Here is a 17276-nt window from a genome sequence, read left to right as displayed (position 1 = left end):
AAACAATGCGACAGCACTCCACCCACAGATTAACCTCCAATCTTGATTCTCATTTTGTTTACGTATGCGTTCACGTGCTTTTAGTACCTGTCAGTTCGCGCATGCGTTTGGATAGAACAAACAGCTGATTTTCTCTATAGGTATGTGTTGATTTTCGTCCGAAATCCAAAACTGGATGCTGGACGCAATACTATACAGCTATTAGCTCTGATTTTGTGAGATAGCCGCGGAATTTGAAATTTGTGATTAAATTTGCAATAATTAGGTGAATACGATTTGAAAAAAGTAGGACAAACTCATTTAACCTCCTTCGATTTCTTGCTTGTATTTAATATAGATATTTAGTCGAATTTAAATCTGCAAAACTATCTTGTTTTTTTAGTTTTGCTCTCTTTTGTCTTGACTTTTATTTTTTGTCAAAATATATTTTCACAGTAACTTATTTGATAATTTTTCGAGACGTATTACAGTACGCGTATATAAACTGTGTCAATTACCAAACAAATGACTTTAAAGAGATTTTTTCACGGATTTCGATAGGTATCAGACGGATCTTGAATCTTGACGTTAAATGCAAATTTAAAGTAATAAATAAATGAATAAAACAAGCCAAATTAATAAATAAAATATAATAATTTCCATTATTATTAATAAATGCATTTTTTGTACTTGCTGTCATTTGTATTAATAATATAGCCAGGAAAAAATTATTTATTTATTTGTATAAAAAATTCATTGTATATGTATTTTTCAATTTTTATCTTTCGAATTGAAACAAATATTAACTAATTTTTTGTTTAATGGATTCTTCGTATATTCGTCTAATAAAAAGGTAAGATAAAATTTGTATCAACTATATACGTGTTATATACGTATATTTTTTTTATTACTTATAAATATATAATTGTAAATATTAAATAAAATATATTTTGAGTAAATATATTTCGCTATTAACTTGAAATAAATGTATATACATACGTATACATAACGTTGCAAATTGTCGTTAGCACATATATCTTACATTAGGTATATGCTTTTTTTTCTCTCCGGAGATAATGAAAAAATGATAACATCTATATGATAAGTGCAAGTGTTTAATTATGAAAATATTTCCTTTCGCGCGGTTACTGTGAAAAGAAGACCAGTTATACACACAACATAACGTATTTTGCAGTAAACACCACACACAGTTTATATCTCACATTACGCCTCCGTAATATTGATCTGGACGCCAGTGGACATGCGTTTAGCGCGTTTAACTTCATTGTGACAGGTGCCCTGTCCGGGGTATCCTGTTCGAAGTGTCTCGTCGGCAGGAACACTATGTTGATCGTGATAAATAATATGTGACATCGCTTCACAGCGTAGCCTAGAATCATGAAAATCATGTATTTCGTGCATGTTTGTTGATGGGACAACGAAGCACTGAGGCGAGAGAGCGTCGACTATAGTATTTGGAACATGTGCCTTCGTTACGAGTGAGTAGGAGAGAAATGATAATTTTTCGTAAAATAAAATACAAGAAAATTGAAGAATTATATATACATACATAATATCCTTCACAAAGTGTGTTAGAAATGTAAAATGAATAATTTGATGTTATTTTTTAAATAAATATCAATTTAAAATAGGAGCAAAATCGAAAGCTGATTTGTGTCCGCGCTTAATTAAATCCTGATTTACTGTTAGTCAACAATTTAGGTTTATTTAAGATTTATTGGCGTGATAATAAATTAAAAATAGCAACACCCCACGCAAGTTATTACAGATCAATTATTATTAAATAGCTATTCTTATGTTAGAAAGAATTAACACTAGACATATATACTAATATATTATAGAGTCATTCAACTCTTCGGTGAACGTTGTATTTTCTAGTTTCTAACGTAAAAAAACACAGTCAATTCTAATTTAACAGATATCAATTAACACACTTGATAATGTATCCATAAGATTCCTAACTCCTCTCATACATTATTTTTCATTATTCATATTTTTATTGTATATGATGTACTTTATGGCTAAATAATTTTGTATATTTCAGAATCGAAATATTTAAACTGGTAATAATACTTTACATAATTTTTATGTCATTTAATATTATATATAATACTAAAAATTTTAAATTGTGTGATAGGATATTTAATTACACGTATAATAATTTGTTAGTGCCTTCAAAATAAATATAATGCACCGATAATTGCATCAAATTCTTTAGCGCAAAATAGATAATATCGCATATTATCGCGACCTTATATGCACAAGCAATATTTTTTTTTTATTTATCACACGACATTATAGTTTTATCTTGAGTAGTTATTTGTTAGAAGTTGTTTATCTTATCATTAATAATGACGAATGTTTTATAGGTAGTATATAAGCCAAGTTTTTTATTTTTCTATTTTTATTCACTATAATAATCATTGACTATAATAATGTGACATCGTGTATGTACACATTCATATAGAGATAGAAGATAAATACAATCAATAGATTTGATGTACATACACGTCAGTGTTAAACTCTTACACGTGTAACTAAGTCAACATTAAATTCTTATGTCTGACATTTTTCTATAAAAACTTGTCACTTTGTTTATACATTTATCGTATAGGCTTTAAAGTACTTTCAATAATACGGAATTGCTTGTGTGCAGCACGGTCATTATAAAAATTATTTAATACGACATAGAATTGTACCTTTAGCATTTCTTTGTTTTCGTCTTAAAAATCAGACAAATCTAATTTCACAATTAAATAACAATAGATATTTATCTCTTTGTTGGCATGGTGGATTTTTTAAGATCCAGGCGATTTTTTAATTAAATTTTAAAACAATTAATACACCACGTGCTATGGTATAAATTTTAAAACAATTAATACACCACGTGCTATGGTATTTTTTCCTAAAAAATTTGTTGGTATTGAGATTACATAAGCATAAAGACACGTTAATGTACAATGTACAATATTATTTGTTTCGTAAAAAAAAAAAAAATAATTCAAAATTATGTCTGAGTCTTTAATGACATAAATATTCCCAACAAAAAATTTGGATTTTTTTCGTGTTTTACATTCCTTTGACGCTAATTTTAAAAAGAGGCATAGACACCTTTTGACAAGCAATGTAAGAGTTATTTGACAGCTCGTATCACTCAAAGATGGCCTTTACGTCTAGTTTTTAGTACGCTCGATCAAGCTAGCGTCAAATATTTTGTGTATTCATTTCAATAAAAATAAACTAAAATATAATAGTAATTAAATTTATAAAAATAATTTTATTTCTTTTGCATGAAAATTTCTTTTTTATAAAAATCTTCATTTTTAGATATTCCACAAATAATTCAACTTTTTGAAGTCAATATACACTATTTTTTTTAAGTATATATCCTGAAGTATCATAGTCTATTTTTTTTTTTTTATTTAAAAAATAAATATAAAAGTTAGGAATTTTTAATCAAAATTACGTTTTTCCAATTTTTTACTCCGATTTAAATTTATTAAATTAAAAATAAGTAAAATACAATCCAACTTATATGATGGTAAAAACTTATTGTTAAAGCTTTCACAAGTACATGATAATTTTTTTCAAATTTTTATATATTGCAGAACAATGTAAAAACTTAAAAAACCCAGATTGTAGATGCAAGGTATTAAATTACATGTTGCAGACAGAGAGTTAATTCATGTGGAATATCAATAATTTATTTCAATGCTGTATGTCGTCAATTAGAAATGAAATTTAGCATGAAATATGAAATGAAATATAGCAAATCAATAGCAATAGAGTGCCTTTTAACAAACTGTGATACGGTCAATGCCAAGGCTCTTATAGAAACTTCAGATCCGTGGGTGTCTTATATACCCACCTGTAGAATAGTTAGTCGATTCGGAATGTATATATTATTGAGAAACTCGTAAGCACACGTTTGTGAACATTTGAAAAGCGAAGGTTAAAGGTGCTTCTCTTTTCCTGTCTCGTTACCCTTTCGACATTACTATATATAATAACTAAGGACAGAATATATACATATATATTTTATCCTTAGCTGTTTTATATATATATACATATATATATTATATATTATATATATTATTTATATATCCAACGCAAAAGAATATATCAACTTTAAAAAGACACCTACGGCGCGCATCATAATAATTTGATATCATCAAAGTGTGACAACTTAACGATGACCTTATTTTTTAATCGAGAAATTATTCTAATATAAATTCAACATTTATTCTTTAATAGATAGAAAGACAAAATGCGATGCGAACTACGTAGCTATCTCTTCTCATTAAAAGATTGATGATCATCGTCATTTATATAGTAGGCGCTCTTTCATATGACATCGACTTGACTTTGACAAGTGACGTACATAGCTGATTAATATTATATATATCTTTACAGCTAAGTAAGCCGTTAATCTGAAAAAAAACATGACTGCCATAGGCGACGTGCAAGCCTTGCAGACTCTCACAGTTTACACCAGCGATGTAAACAGCGTCGATTTCGCTGGTGATTGCGTGCTGATAACGGGATCTGGGTAAATATCGGTTATCGATGCACGGTATAGAATGCTTATGATTACACATCTCTTTCATACGCAGGGACAAACGTGTTCGAGTTTGGGAATGGCAGCCCGGCACTGGCTATGTGGAAGCTTATTTTTCACCCCTGATGGGGCACAAGTACGGCGTGACCTCGGTCAAAGTCAGCCCCCAATCCACCATGTTAGCCACTTCCAGCATAGACGGTACCACGCTGCTTTGGAACTTGCGAGTAAGTTTAAAAATATGTAAAAATAAAATGAAAACGCACAATCTGTAAAAATAATTAGTAGTCATTAGACTTTTTTTGTTATTTTAAAATTACACAGCCGAGTAAATTTTTTTATACGTACGTATAGTATCAGTAGAGCGCATTAGTGCAGTCTTTTTATTACGAAAATAATGATAAAAGAAATATAAAGTCGTTTAACGTAAAAAATCTATAACTGTAAATTATATTTTTGCAATTATTATTGCTTGTATTGATATAAATTTATTTTATCTCAAAGACGGGGACAAAGATACACACCATGGTACAGATAGGCGGTGAAGCGGTGAGAGTCTGCAGATTTTCGCCGGATTCGACGTTACTCGCGACCGCCGGAGATAATGGGCAAGTCTGTATTTGGGATCTGGTTCATCGCAATTTAATCAGGCAAGATTTTTTATAAGAGTCTTCTCGTCAAAATTGTTAGTTCTTTTTTAATAACTGTTATAAAAATTTGCATTCTCTCTCTTTCTCTCTCTCTCTCTCTCTCTCTTCGATTAAATGTTATAAACATTATCACATGGTTCTAGGTGCTTTCAAAAACACGAGGGTGCCGTACAGAGCTTGTCTTTTTCGCCAGATTCTAGCTGGCTGATTACTTCGTGCACATTGGGTGTCCTAAAGCTGTTTTCCACTGCCGAGCTAATTGACACTTGTACGTCTAGCAATGAAGATGTCGCCGAACTCGTTTCAATTGATGATGCTCACGATATGGGAGTGGTTTGTTGTGACTTCTCCACTTTTCAAGAAGTCACATGTACGCAAGCCATGTCATACATATTATTTGATTAAATCTAAAAACTGAATTAAATGTATAAAATTTGTCGTACTGTCAAAATTTGTCATATTGTTAAAATTTGTCTTGATAAATGATGTAATTATTATGCAGGTAATGAACCGTACACTAAGCTTTATCACCTGGTCTCGTGTGGTAATGATCACGATGTGAAATTGTGGGAAATCACAGTGAGCCAGAATAAATGCGAGGCCCAACCCTCTACTGCCATCATACAGCTTTGCAGGGTGATGGAAAAGCACAGCAGTGCCTTAACTTGCGTCCGTTTCAGCAGCAACGGATTATACATTGCTAGCTGTAGCCTCGATAAAACGGCAGTAATTTGGGAGACAGTAAGAAGATACTTGCCTTTTAGAAAAAAAATCAAAATTTGACAGTTGTTCTTTTACTGATCTTTAATCTATTTTTTTTTTCCATAGAGCTCAGGAAAGATAATAACGATACTCTCCGGTCATAACAGATACATCGCTTGTTGCGCTTTCTCGCGCGACGGAAGTTTATTAGCTACAGGTATAATATCTTTTTTACATTTTCGAAAAGATTTATGACCGTATTCAAGGCAATTAATATAATTGCAGGTTCTAATGATAAGTCAGTAATTGTCTGGGACTTGCCAGGGAATTTAACTGTCGATTCGGAACTCTCAAAAAATGTTGGAACAAAGTGGTTTATGAATGATCCTGAAAAGGTAAGTTGATCGTAAGTAATAATCGACAAATGACGACAATTAATAGAATTCTCTATTTTAGAATACTACGTATGAACAGGATGTGATGAGAAACGTCGAAACATATGCTAACGAAATACGACTGATTCAAAGACTGGAGGACCACAATGGAGCGGTCAATAGTGTTGCTTTCTATGGAAATAATCTTCTAGCCTCAGCATCCGGGTGAGTCTTCGAAATGTAAAAATAGCAAAACAAAAACGTAATATTTTGTTGTTTTTAGCGATAAACTGGTGCGTATATGGAGCATAGAAACTGAAGAGGAAGACGGAGAGGAAGTAATTAAAATACAAGAGAAGCCTTTCAGTCCACTCGACGCTCATACTTACAGCGTCAATTACGTGGAATTCAGTCCATGTGGTTCCATGCTCGCCTCTTGCTCTCTCGATGGAACAACTGTGGTTTGGGACACAGAAGTAACTATTGCTTTATGGCAAATATAATATCGTGGGCTATTTTTAGCTGCTTATTTATGACAACTTTTTTCGACAGAATGGAAGCCAAGCAAAATCCTCGTTTGTCAATTCTGGGACAGGTATCCGCGTATGCCGATGGTCACCGGATGGTACAAAAATTGCCACTGCTGGTGACGACGAGAAGACAACATTGTGGGATGTGGAGACTGTGGAGCAGTTACAGTACGTATACAGATAATAATGAAAAATAAATAAATACCTACTCATATCTACTCATTTCTAAGAAATAAATTTTGATAGATATGAAGAGAAAATATTTCGGAATATCTTTGAAAATAATTTAACATTCACGAAGATTTTTTTAATCAAAAAATATAATTCAAATAGAATCATTTCTCTTATGCGATAATTTTGTCTATATAAAAAAATTCAGTGCAACTTTCGTAATAAATTAAACAGCTATTTGTAAATTGCTATTTGTAGATTATTAACAATAATCATTAGGGAATATTATAGTGTTTTCGAGGGTCACGCTGACGCGATATCGGCCATTGCGTTTACACATGATTCTCGTTATTTGGTGACTGCGTGTAACGAAGGTACTTGGCGTCTCTTTGATACTCTGGATGAAAAGAACGGTTCCGAAGCATTGATGGTTTGCGACGCAAGTCACGATCTGGGTGTCCAAGGATGCGATTTCAGTCCTACTCCAGGTTCCGCTATATGTAGTGCGTGCAGAAAAAGATGATATCTTATTTATTACCGCTAAACTATAGGCTTTAATCTTATTAAAAATCCTATCATAGTGCATGTCGATCAATAATAATACCGATTAATATACATTTTTAATGCAAAAATCAATGACAAATGTCAATTGTTTGCAGCAAGAGACACAGATAGGAACATCGATGAGCAAATATATTTATTGGCAACATGTGGTAACGATTCGTTGGTTAAATTATGGCACATAATCATCTCCTTGAACGAGTCGTCATCCGATCCGGACAGTTCGAGCAATACTGGAACGCGTTATAAGGAAAAAAAATCCTTAACCGGACATGGTGGAAATGTCATGTGTGTCCGTTTTTCGCCTATCCACGGAGAAGTTCTAGGAAGTGTCGCAACGGACAGAACAGCCCGCATATGGAGTGTGGTAAATAATCAAGACAATTTAATAAGTTTTAATAAACGTGAGAAGGATATTGTAAATATATATTTACAAAAATCAATGTGCTTTCAGTTTTCCGGAAGTTGTCTATACGTCTTAGAGGATCACGACAGTCTCGTCACATCCTGTGCATTTTCTGAGGATACGTCATTCTTTGCTACAGGTCTCGACATTTTATAATTTGTTCTAACTATTGAAATTATGAACCTTTTCGTTTTTGCTTAATTTTCAATTTAAATAAAAATTTCTTCGGATACACACGCATTTTTTTATATAAAAGACTCCAAATTACATAAAGATATTTTATTGTAATAACAAATATTTTTATTAGGCGCGCTGGATAAAACTGTTTTAGTTTGGAAGATACCTCAGCAATTAGTGTCGCAAAGTAATTTAATAGACAGTTTGAGGAATAAAAAAAAGAGGGTCAGTAATATTTTAGAATGTCACAAAAATTTGCATATGTAATATTCCATGACATTTAATGGGGTAACATTTTATCATTTATAGGTTGCAGACTGGAAAGTGCACGATACTTTGAAATGGTTAAATGATATCGAGTTATCCAGACTTTCTAGGAAAGTGCTTCCTCTGGGATTGACCGGACGACATTTGTTGTCCATATCGGAGAATGAGCTGATATCCCGGTTGCAAATTGAAGACGACGAAGAGGTGCATATAATATTTATTTAACTAATCTTATATTGAACTAATTATATTTAAATTATATATATTTGTAGGCGGTTGAGACACTAAAGAAGCAATTATATTGGCTGAAACGTGAAGATTGTAATATTATGGAGAATATAGATGAGTCTGAGATTCCCCATGAATTCTTATGTCCTATAACCCATGAAATAATGAAAGAACCTGTGCAATGCTCAGGTAAAAATACCATGAATCATTTCTTTATTAGAAAAATATTAGAATGAATATTTATATGTTACACGCATACTTATTTATTTCAATAAATCTAATTGATCAATTAATTTCCAGATGGATTTACTTATGAGAGAGCAGCTATAAACGAATGGTTTTTGTGCGGAAAATATACTAGTCCAATGACGAACGAATCCTTGCACGACACTTCCTTTACTCCGAACTTCGCTCTCAGAAATGCTATACTCACTTTACTCCATGGCGAAGGGCCGCCATAATAATCGCACCTACGAAAGATAAAAAAGAAGAATATTATACGCGCGCACGTGTCGGCAATTTATTATACACGATAAGCAATTTTATTCTGTGGTAAATTATTAGATATTCGGTGGTTTTTTAATAACGCAATAACATTCACTCTCCTTACAAGAATCGGAAAGAATTCGGACATTGATCGGCATCTGCGGACCAATTTATATAACAATATGGACTTTGTGAATGATTTCATATAATTAGAAATTATTACCGCCACACAGGATACCTAAGAAATAGAAAAAAATAATAATTCTTGAATTTTATCCTGGAGATCTTGTATTCGCGAAATGTAATATTATATTTGATTCGAGATGTTTTGAAATTGTGGAATCATTGTGGTGATATAAGAATAAGTTTTGTATGCTAATAAGTATTATCGAGAACATTGTTATAACTTTGCCTAGAAACGGTATATATCTAAAAACCGCTATTAGATGACTTCGATCTTTGATATCGTGAAGCAATGTCTACAAACGAGTATTGTTGAAAGATTCTCGGACATTCGATGATATATACGAGCGCGTGTACTATATATGTACTATATAACGATCCAGATACCTGATGCAAAGCAACAAGTACAAGTTTACGAAAATTTATGGACAATCTTCGAGATTATAGCGGAGAAACATTGGTCTAAATATCGGATATTACAAAATAAGCGAACGTACATATATATGTATATGTAGATAGACATATCGCGAGAGAATGCATGGATTTTATATATTAGTTCTAGGCATAAAACAGGATTTATAAAATCTTGCAATTGAATCGCACACATCTTGCGAATGTGACATGTGTGTTTTCGTGTCACTCTATTTTACTCATCTCTCTTATATTCCAGACTTTTTATAACGTAAATAATATCGCGTTTGTTCGAAGATTCGATTCTGTGTCATGGAACAAAGAGTTTACGATTTTGTGTAAGGAATTTTCGATACAAATATTAATAAGTAGAACTAATTTTGAGTGTAAGATTGCATTAACAGGGTTAATAACTTTGCACTAAAAAAATTTAACATTATTGTTAAAGAAAGTGATTTCTTCAGTTTCTCTTTAGATAAATTCTTTAGATTTACATCCTGTAGATCCTAAGATTATTTCAATTACAGGGTGCAAGATTGCAAATCTTATATTAGAATATTGAGATTTAAGTAAATGAAGAATGGCTGAAAACCAAGTTTTCAATTTAGTAATTAATGAAAATTTTAAACATTATAAAAATGCATTTTAGAATGAATTAACTAATAATAATATAGAAATATTTGTGCCTAATGTAATTGAGGACGAGGTCTTGATATCAATTTTTTAATCTACGGCATTACATATATTACATTTTATCGAATATTTATTTTCTTAAATATATAGAATTCGTAAAATATGTTATAGCTTGCGTGTGTAATAATAGTATATATTATTTTTGTTTACAAACATTAATATATTATCATATGAATCAGTATTTTAATTATTCGTTGCATTTTTTAAAATATTTAACAATGAAATTTTTTTTATATATTAATTCTTATCGATAATTATTATTACACAAAGTTGTGTATTATTATTATTAATTGTAAATGCTGTAGATTTTGTTATACGCTTCCTAGATAGGCAATATAAATGTATAATCATTTTATGCTCACACAGTATTACTTCTTACATTAACCTTATAAGTATTATAAACAAAAAGAACTATATATAAAATTGTAATAGACGCGATGCAAGATCGTGTATATTTATACGGTCAGACGCGAATATAAATCGTCAATTAATTTTTTTTTTTCGAAGGTTACTACCGTAGTAATTTTCTTTAAAACCAATGATTGTTTCTTATTAATTATTAGCATATATGTATATATATACACAGGTTTCTATGTGATTTCTACAAACTTCTCGATCACATTAAGAACACGGTTTTATAATTGTATGTCTTCAAATTATCACTCGAATTCAAAGTCTGTATTTCTGTGATATAATTGAGAAATCGTTTGAAACTTATTACAATATATCAAAATGTGGTGATGGTTTTAATTTTAGAACATGTATAACTGGAAGGGCCATAATCGATCTGAACACCATAACATAAGTGTCTTCAACATCTATCTATTCTTGTCTGTCTAAAATTGTTTATTACACTCTTGTGCGTAAACAATTAGTGATCATCGCGATAATTACTTATACATATTGACAAATGTCAATGTTAAAAGATTTGTATATTATATATAACTGACAGACATATTTATCGTGATAAATAAACGGACAAGGACAGTCATATTGACACCGAAAATCATGCATCAGTCATGAGCCTTATCAGTTACATATATATGTTCTAAGGTTTTAATGTAAAAACGCGATCGAATATGGCAGTTTAAAATCGCATTATCTATCGAAGAAAGTCTGACACAATCGAGCTTGAGCGTGTTAAGCGATTTTGAAGTTATAAGCATGATTTTTCTGTATTACTATATACAAATAATAAAATCGATATAATAATAATATAGTAAAGATGAATAGTTTCCTATGACAATTTCCGCAAACTGCATTAATAATTTCTATTCTTTTTTAAATAAAAATAATGTCCAATTTATGAAATATATATACTATATGTGCGCATCTTTGTATGCACATTAATGTCACGTCGTACGTCGCCAAACGTCAGATTTACATGTTCTATGTAGTTGAAAATTATAAAAATATAATTCCAATTACGGTTTTTATATTATAATAAATGCATTCTCGAAGCATGAAAAATTCATAATACACTTCATTTTAAATGATTACTTTAAATATAAATTCATAGATTAATGATGTGTATTTACATATTTATCAGTATATATATATTTTTATGCATCGACAAAAACTTTTTTAATTTAAGATTTTTTAAATTGCTGTTTATGATAAATAGAATAAAAAATAGACATAATAATAGCGCGCGTAATGCTTTGTAAAATATTTTAATAATATAAAATCATTTTATATTTTAATGTAGACATATTTTTATCATATAAAAGTATAAAATTCCATACAGCTAAAATGGAAAAGAATAACACGTAATCTACGAATCTCATTGAAAACAATTGTATATGTGACAGAGAAAGAGAGAGAGAGAGAGAGAGAGAGAGAGAGAGAGAGAACGAATGAACCTAATTAACTTAATCGTTGATTATTAATTTACAGAATGATACTACAAAATTCTTAACAGTACAATTATTACATGTAATATAAAAATTTTGAAATATTGGTTATTTTACAAGTTAATAGTAAATGAAATTAATCAGAATCGAAGAGAGACTTTAAAAGTCTGCTCGAAAGTCGCGTAAAAAATCGCGGCAATAATTTCAAATATAACATCGATAGGCAACAATAACATCGATTATTATCGATATTATCGATCGTGCAACTTGGCGCATTCTATCTACTATTATTAGGGATTTGTTCTTTATAACTGAACTAGTTGCACCAGTTTAGAGTTTATCTTTTTCCCCTCACATTGGAAGAAGAAAGATGAACTCTGAACTAGTGCAAGCAGTTCTCGGCTCAAGTTGAGTTATAAAGAACAGACTTTAAGGTGCGATTCGTGTCACTCGTGATTATGGCGATCGCCAGATGAAAGAGAGCAGTGTTGTACAAAGAACAATCGCGTTTACAGCGGACGGTGATTTTAACGAGGTAAGGAACAGTAATATGTAAATTCGTCTGTTCGCCGATTTTTTCGTCTCGATTTTACAATTCTGAATTGCCGCGGATTTAATTTGCCACGAGCTGTCTCATCCATAAATCACACAATGGCTGTCCTTTTCCTCCAGCCATACCTGAGTACAATAATAGATTTGGCTGGAACCTGCAGCCTGATTAAATAAATAGTATATTGTGTCCCTCTGTATATGTCTCTGTCTCTTGAATTGACTTCACCAGTGGTATTTTCTACATCGTGCCCGACGAATTTCTTTTTGATGTAACTAAATATTTCTGCACTGTAATTTCACGGCTTGCATCACATAATTTTTTTTTACACCCTTATATGCAACAATATACACAAAATAAAACACATTTTATTGTTAAGTTTGTGTAAGGAAAACTGATCGTACAAAAAGCTCTAACTATATCTGATTATAATAGAGCGACATTTACATTGCTCCAAGAATGGCCTTACATTTAATTTTTGCATTTTTATTAAGCAACAAATCTAATTGAATACGATAGAAATTGATTTTTTGTCTTTTTTTTTTTTCTTTTTCGCAGTTTTATCGAGGCTAAAAATGTTTTTTTTCCAAGATTTCATTGCGATGTTTTCTTTCTACAGCAAGAACAGCTATGGAGAGTCAACAGTTTTGTTTACGATGGCACAATTTCCAAAATACATTGTTGAGCTCTCTTCCAAAACTGCTCGATGGTGGTCATCTAACAGATGTTACACTGAGCGCTGGTGGTAGACATATTCATGCTCACAAAATCATACTCTCAGCTTGTAGTTATTATTTTAAAGAACTGTTTAAGGTATTTATTTGAGATATCTGGTTTTTGTGCGAGCACATCAGTTCATTAATAATATATATAATAGAATATACCAGTTGATTAGTAACATACATAATAGACAAAATTTTCAAATATTTTCAATAAAATTGATTCTTAATATAATATGTTATATCTTTTACTTTGTTCTCCTGTTTGTTTATTTTTAGGATTTAATATAATACAAATTTGGTATTATTAATTTGATTATTTGAGTAAGATAAATATAATTATTTCTTAATTTTTCTATTACTATATAGAGTCAATATAGTACCGTCAATTTTAAATCTGTTTATATTATCAATTAAATCATATTTGGTTTAAACTCATTAATAATAAAATGATATATATAGAACTTTACGAATAAATTTTTAGGATTTAAGCTCTTTGCAACATCCAGTCATTGTGTTGCCAGGCATGGAATATGCAAATTTATGCGCCCTAGTCAAATTTATGTATAATGGCGAGGTGAATATTTACCAAGAACAATTGCCTGCACTTTTAGCTATGGCTGATACATTACATATTTGTGGATTAGCTGATATGGCTGGGGTAAGTGTTTTTTATTATTATACAATATATAAAAAAGTATAAGAGAACTAATATATGTTTGAAATATTATATTATATTAGGAAGAATATTGCATACTACTCAACAAGAATTATGCAATTTTATTATTTCTCTATATTATACTTTCGAATATATTGTACTTATATTTTCATAATTTTCTACCTGTAATCTTTCTCTCTCAACACTTCTAGCATCATAATGATTTATGGAAGTTCGTGTAAAAAATATTGATATATATTTATTAACTATAGATTTCCATTACATACTAATTTTTAATTTTTACTTTTAATTTTTAATATAAATTTAAAAAATATATAATATAATGACCTATATTTGAGAAATACATTATTAATCATAGAAATGTGAAACAGTTTGTTATTATTATTGAGTTTCAAATTTAGGTCTAATTTATTTAAAAGCTTGCTAATTGTATGCAGAAAAATACATATTGATAGATAAATGTGTGCATAATAATTATACTACATTATAATAATGTACTTGGAAATAAAAGTTCTGATATTAATGGCGTGTTATTTAGTACTTAAGGTAATTAGCATGAATAAAAAATACTTAATCTTTTTGATATGTTTGCTCTCTCGAATAAAAGTTTCAGATTGCTTATAACAAAGCATGTACTTTTTTAAGCCCTGTATAGTATATAATATGATCCCCCCTCGCCCCTAACAAGTTCTAGTACAAATATACATACTAAACATTTTATGCCTTTTGTTCAGATATATATGTATGTATATGCAAATTCACATAAAATAATTATAGATGTGCTCAACAATATAGCCGGCTATATATGTACAGCTATATATTATATAGTAAAACAAATCTTATGTAAAACTTCTTATTAATAAATTGCATCATTTTAAGCTGTAATGCATTTCTTCTACTTTTAATTAGTAATTTAATAGATAATTATTTATGCATTATAATGTTTTACTGATAGTATTTATATCCTTATTTATATCGTATCTCTACTCAAGAATTAAGATAAACAATATTGCTTTTTATGAAATATGCTAATATATAACTTTACAATTTCTTTAAATTCTCTAATATTGCAAATTTATAGAGTATAATATCTATATATGATATCTCTGACATTCATTTGATAACAGTAAATAATATTACAAACATTATATCTGTTGTAGAGAGTATATCTTGATCTCTCACGATCAAACTTGATGTATCGGAACTTACATTGTAAATGTATATCCTTGTAACATGCATGCCATATACTTTACAAATTACAAAGTTGCCACTATGTACTGTCGCAAATATTTTTTTTAAATAGATCCCAGATAATTTTTTAAAATTAATTTTATACTTATTGAGAACGAACAAAATATACGCGTTTGCTTTTATTCCTTTCTTAATCCTTTTATATTATCCTATGATCGTGTTGTTTTGTTCAGGTCACTTAAACACATTCACTGTCGTTCCTCAAGAAGTACTTCATGAAGGATATTATACCGCTGCACATATTATGTTCATACATGCATCGAGAAGGAACGATAATGAATAAAAACGATATCCACGAGATCAAGATCGTTGTGTGTGTTGCAACTAAATGCAAGTGGATGCATCCCATGGAACCTTACCCCATAGAATGACATTACAGGTATATCTAAAATATAGCTTCTTCCACGGATCTCTAAATTACTAAAACTGTTTAGCAAAGTTATAGAACGGCGATTTTATACATTTTGTTTTTTGCAAAACAATAATACTTAACATTTTAGTCAAGTGTGGTGATAATAAAAATTTAGCATTACTTTGTCAAAGATCTTCAGGCAAAGTATTTCTTGTAAATAATTTTCTGGAATATAAGTCAGTAATTATGCACTCTTATGTGCTAAACTGTTATATATATAGCATATTATTTAATATAATTGATGACTTTTTTTTTTTTTTACAGAAGAGCAGACATATATTAAGAAAACTTTAACAAATGTACCTGAAATATAAATGAACAATGTGTTTTAAAAATTATCATGCTAAATATCCTTAAGTAATCTTTTTTAAATATTAATTTAAATTAAAATTAATTGTTGAATTTTACTTTAAAAAAGATGCAATTTTTTGCCTGCTGTATGTCATTAATATCCATATGTATTTTACTTAAAAATTAGATTATGTTTATACTATGAATATTGAAAGACAATTTATAAAACCGATTAATAGCGTTTAAATTTTTGTAATAATTTAAATATTACATATCTCTTAATTATTGAAAATATTAAACCCAAATGTTTTTAGTTTGATAAAGGATATGACGCCGTGATATACTTTTTAGATCACTTTTTATTTTTAAAATGTTTATTTTTAATAAAGAAATATATCGTTTAATATAATTTACATGATGTATTTATTTCAGAAAAATTCAAGACACGATAACGGTTTGTATGCACAGGCACCAATAATGCCTCAGGAAAAACTGTCGAACGAAGACATGATAATGACAGAGTTAAAAGATAATACGACTATTGAATCAGAATCGGTATCTGCATCCTTTCATGAGGTAATAGATAATTTAGACGATGAAGAGCCTAGCAACGATCAAGAAAGTATGCCGTATTGCGTGAAGACGAAACCTTACTACTCCATAAACGCAAAGTTAAATCAAAGGGAGAAAACATCTGTTCCTGTTAATGTGTCTGTTAATAAATATCTCGACAAAGGATACTCGGAAGGTATAACGGACGAGACCGCGTCAATAACGGAGGATCAAATTGCACCTCTAGAAGATGTAAAACCGCCATCGGCCGCGTGGGACGCAAATTTCAAGTTGCTTGCAACATCCACACCCGGCAAAACTTCTCAGACCTACAACAAATCTAGTGTTACTTGTTTTATTTGTGGTAAACAGTTAAGCAATCAGTATAATCTGCGCGTACACATGGAAACGCATAGCAATAGTTCATATAGTTGTACATCGTGCTCGCACGTATCGCGATCGCGAGATGCGTTAAGGAAACACGTGTCGTATAGACATCCGGTGGCTTCTTCGCAGAAACGTCCACGATACACGTCAAAACCACCACTACTGTGATGGTGAAGTCACTCCTG

The 17276-nt window shown here is 30.4% G+C and overlaps 2 protein-coding genes across 6 annotated transcripts; both read left to right on the top strand.

Moving 5' to 3' along the window:
• The first annotated feature begins 52 nt into the window (after nucleotides 1–52).
• Nucleotides 53–11612, top strand: LOC140672261 (WD repeat, SAM and U-box domain-containing protein 1). 3 transcript variants are annotated; one of them, XM_072904251.1, is made up of 19 exons: nucleotides 53–140; nucleotides 1175–1478; nucleotides 4414–4549; nucleotides 4614–4785; nucleotides 5063–5208; nucleotides 5352–5578; nucleotides 5711–5949; nucleotides 6037–6127; nucleotides 6196–6305; nucleotides 6367–6509; nucleotides 6568–6760; nucleotides 6837–6982; nucleotides 7265–7488; nucleotides 7645–7913; nucleotides 8001–8091; nucleotides 8260–8354; nucleotides 8439–8600; nucleotides 8669–8813; nucleotides 8925–11612. In XM_072904251.1, the coding sequence occupies exons 3-19, from the start codon at nucleotides 4443–4445 to the stop codon at nucleotides 9083–9085; spliced, it is 2721 nt and encodes a 906-aa protein (XP_072760352.1). In that variant the 5' UTR covers nucleotides 53–140; nucleotides 1175–1478; nucleotides 4414–4442; the 3' UTR covers nucleotides 9086–11612. The 3 variants fall into 3 exon arrangements, with proteins under 3 accessions (XP_072760352.1, XP_072760360.1, XP_072760369.1); XM_072904259.1 differs by lacking the exon at nucleotides 53–140 and adding an exon at nucleotides 4255–4332 and having other exon boundaries at nucleotides 1023–1478; XM_072904268.1 differs by lacking the exon at nucleotides 53–140 and having other exon boundaries at nucleotides 1024–1478; nucleotides 7277–7488.
• Nucleotides 11613–12562: 950 nt separating this feature from the next.
• Nucleotides 12563–17267, top strand: LOC140665493 (uncharacterized). 3 transcript variants are annotated; one of them, XM_072891679.1, is made up of 4 exons: nucleotides 12571–12785; nucleotides 13359–13613; nucleotides 14004–14180; nucleotides 16585–17267. In XM_072891679.1, the coding sequence occupies exons 2-4, from the start codon at nucleotides 13431–13433 to the stop codon at nucleotides 17257–17259; spliced, it is 1035 nt and encodes a 344-aa protein (XP_072747780.1). In that variant the 5' UTR covers nucleotides 12571–12785; nucleotides 13359–13430; the 3' UTR covers nucleotides 17260–17267. The 3 variants fall into 3 exon arrangements, with proteins under 3 accessions (XP_072747781.1, XP_072747780.1, XP_072747777.1); XM_072891676.1 differs by having other exon boundaries at nucleotides 12572–12785; nucleotides 13420–13613; XM_072891680.1 differs by lacking the exon at nucleotides 13359–13613 and having other exon boundaries at nucleotides 12563–12785.
• The last annotated feature ends 9 nt before the right edge of the window (nucleotides 17268–17276 follow it).

The sequence above is a fragment of the Anoplolepis gracilipes genome, chromosome 1, assembly GCF_047496725.1.
Source record: "Anoplolepis gracilipes chromosome 1, ASM4749672v1, whole genome shotgun sequence".
Taxonomy (NCBI): Eukaryota; Metazoa; Arthropoda; class Insecta; order Hymenoptera; family Formicidae; genus Anoplolepis; species Anoplolepis gracilipes.
The sequence above is the reverse complement of the archived record's forward strand: the minus strand, read 5'-3'. Positions and strand labels throughout refer to the sequence as shown.

Bases quoted from the DNA above. Each gene is read 5' to 3' on its own strand.
- LOC140665493 (XM_072891679.1), top strand. From the start codon at position 13,431: ATGGAGAGTCAACAGTTTTGTTTACGATGGCACAATTTCCAAAATACA. The intron at 13,614-14,003 runs GTATTTATTTGA...ATAAATTTTTAG, and splicing joins ATTTTAAAGAACTGTTTAAG to GATTTAAGCTCTTTGCAACA. The intron at 14,181-16,584 runs GTAAGTGTTTTT...TATTTATTTCAG, and splicing joins GATTAGCTGATATGGCTGGG to AAAAATTCAAGACACGATAA.
- LOC140672261 (XM_072904251.1), top strand. From the start codon at position 4,443: ATGACTGCCATAGGCGACGTGCAAGCCTTGCAGACTCTCACAGTTTAC. The intron at 5,579-5,710 runs GTACGCAAGCCA...ATTATTATGCAG, and splicing joins CACTTTTCAAGAAGTCACAT to GTAATGAACCGTACACTAAG. The intron at 6,306-6,366 runs GTAAGTTGATCG...TCTCTATTTTAG, and splicing joins TTATGAATGATCCTGAAAAG to AATACTACGTATGAACAGGA.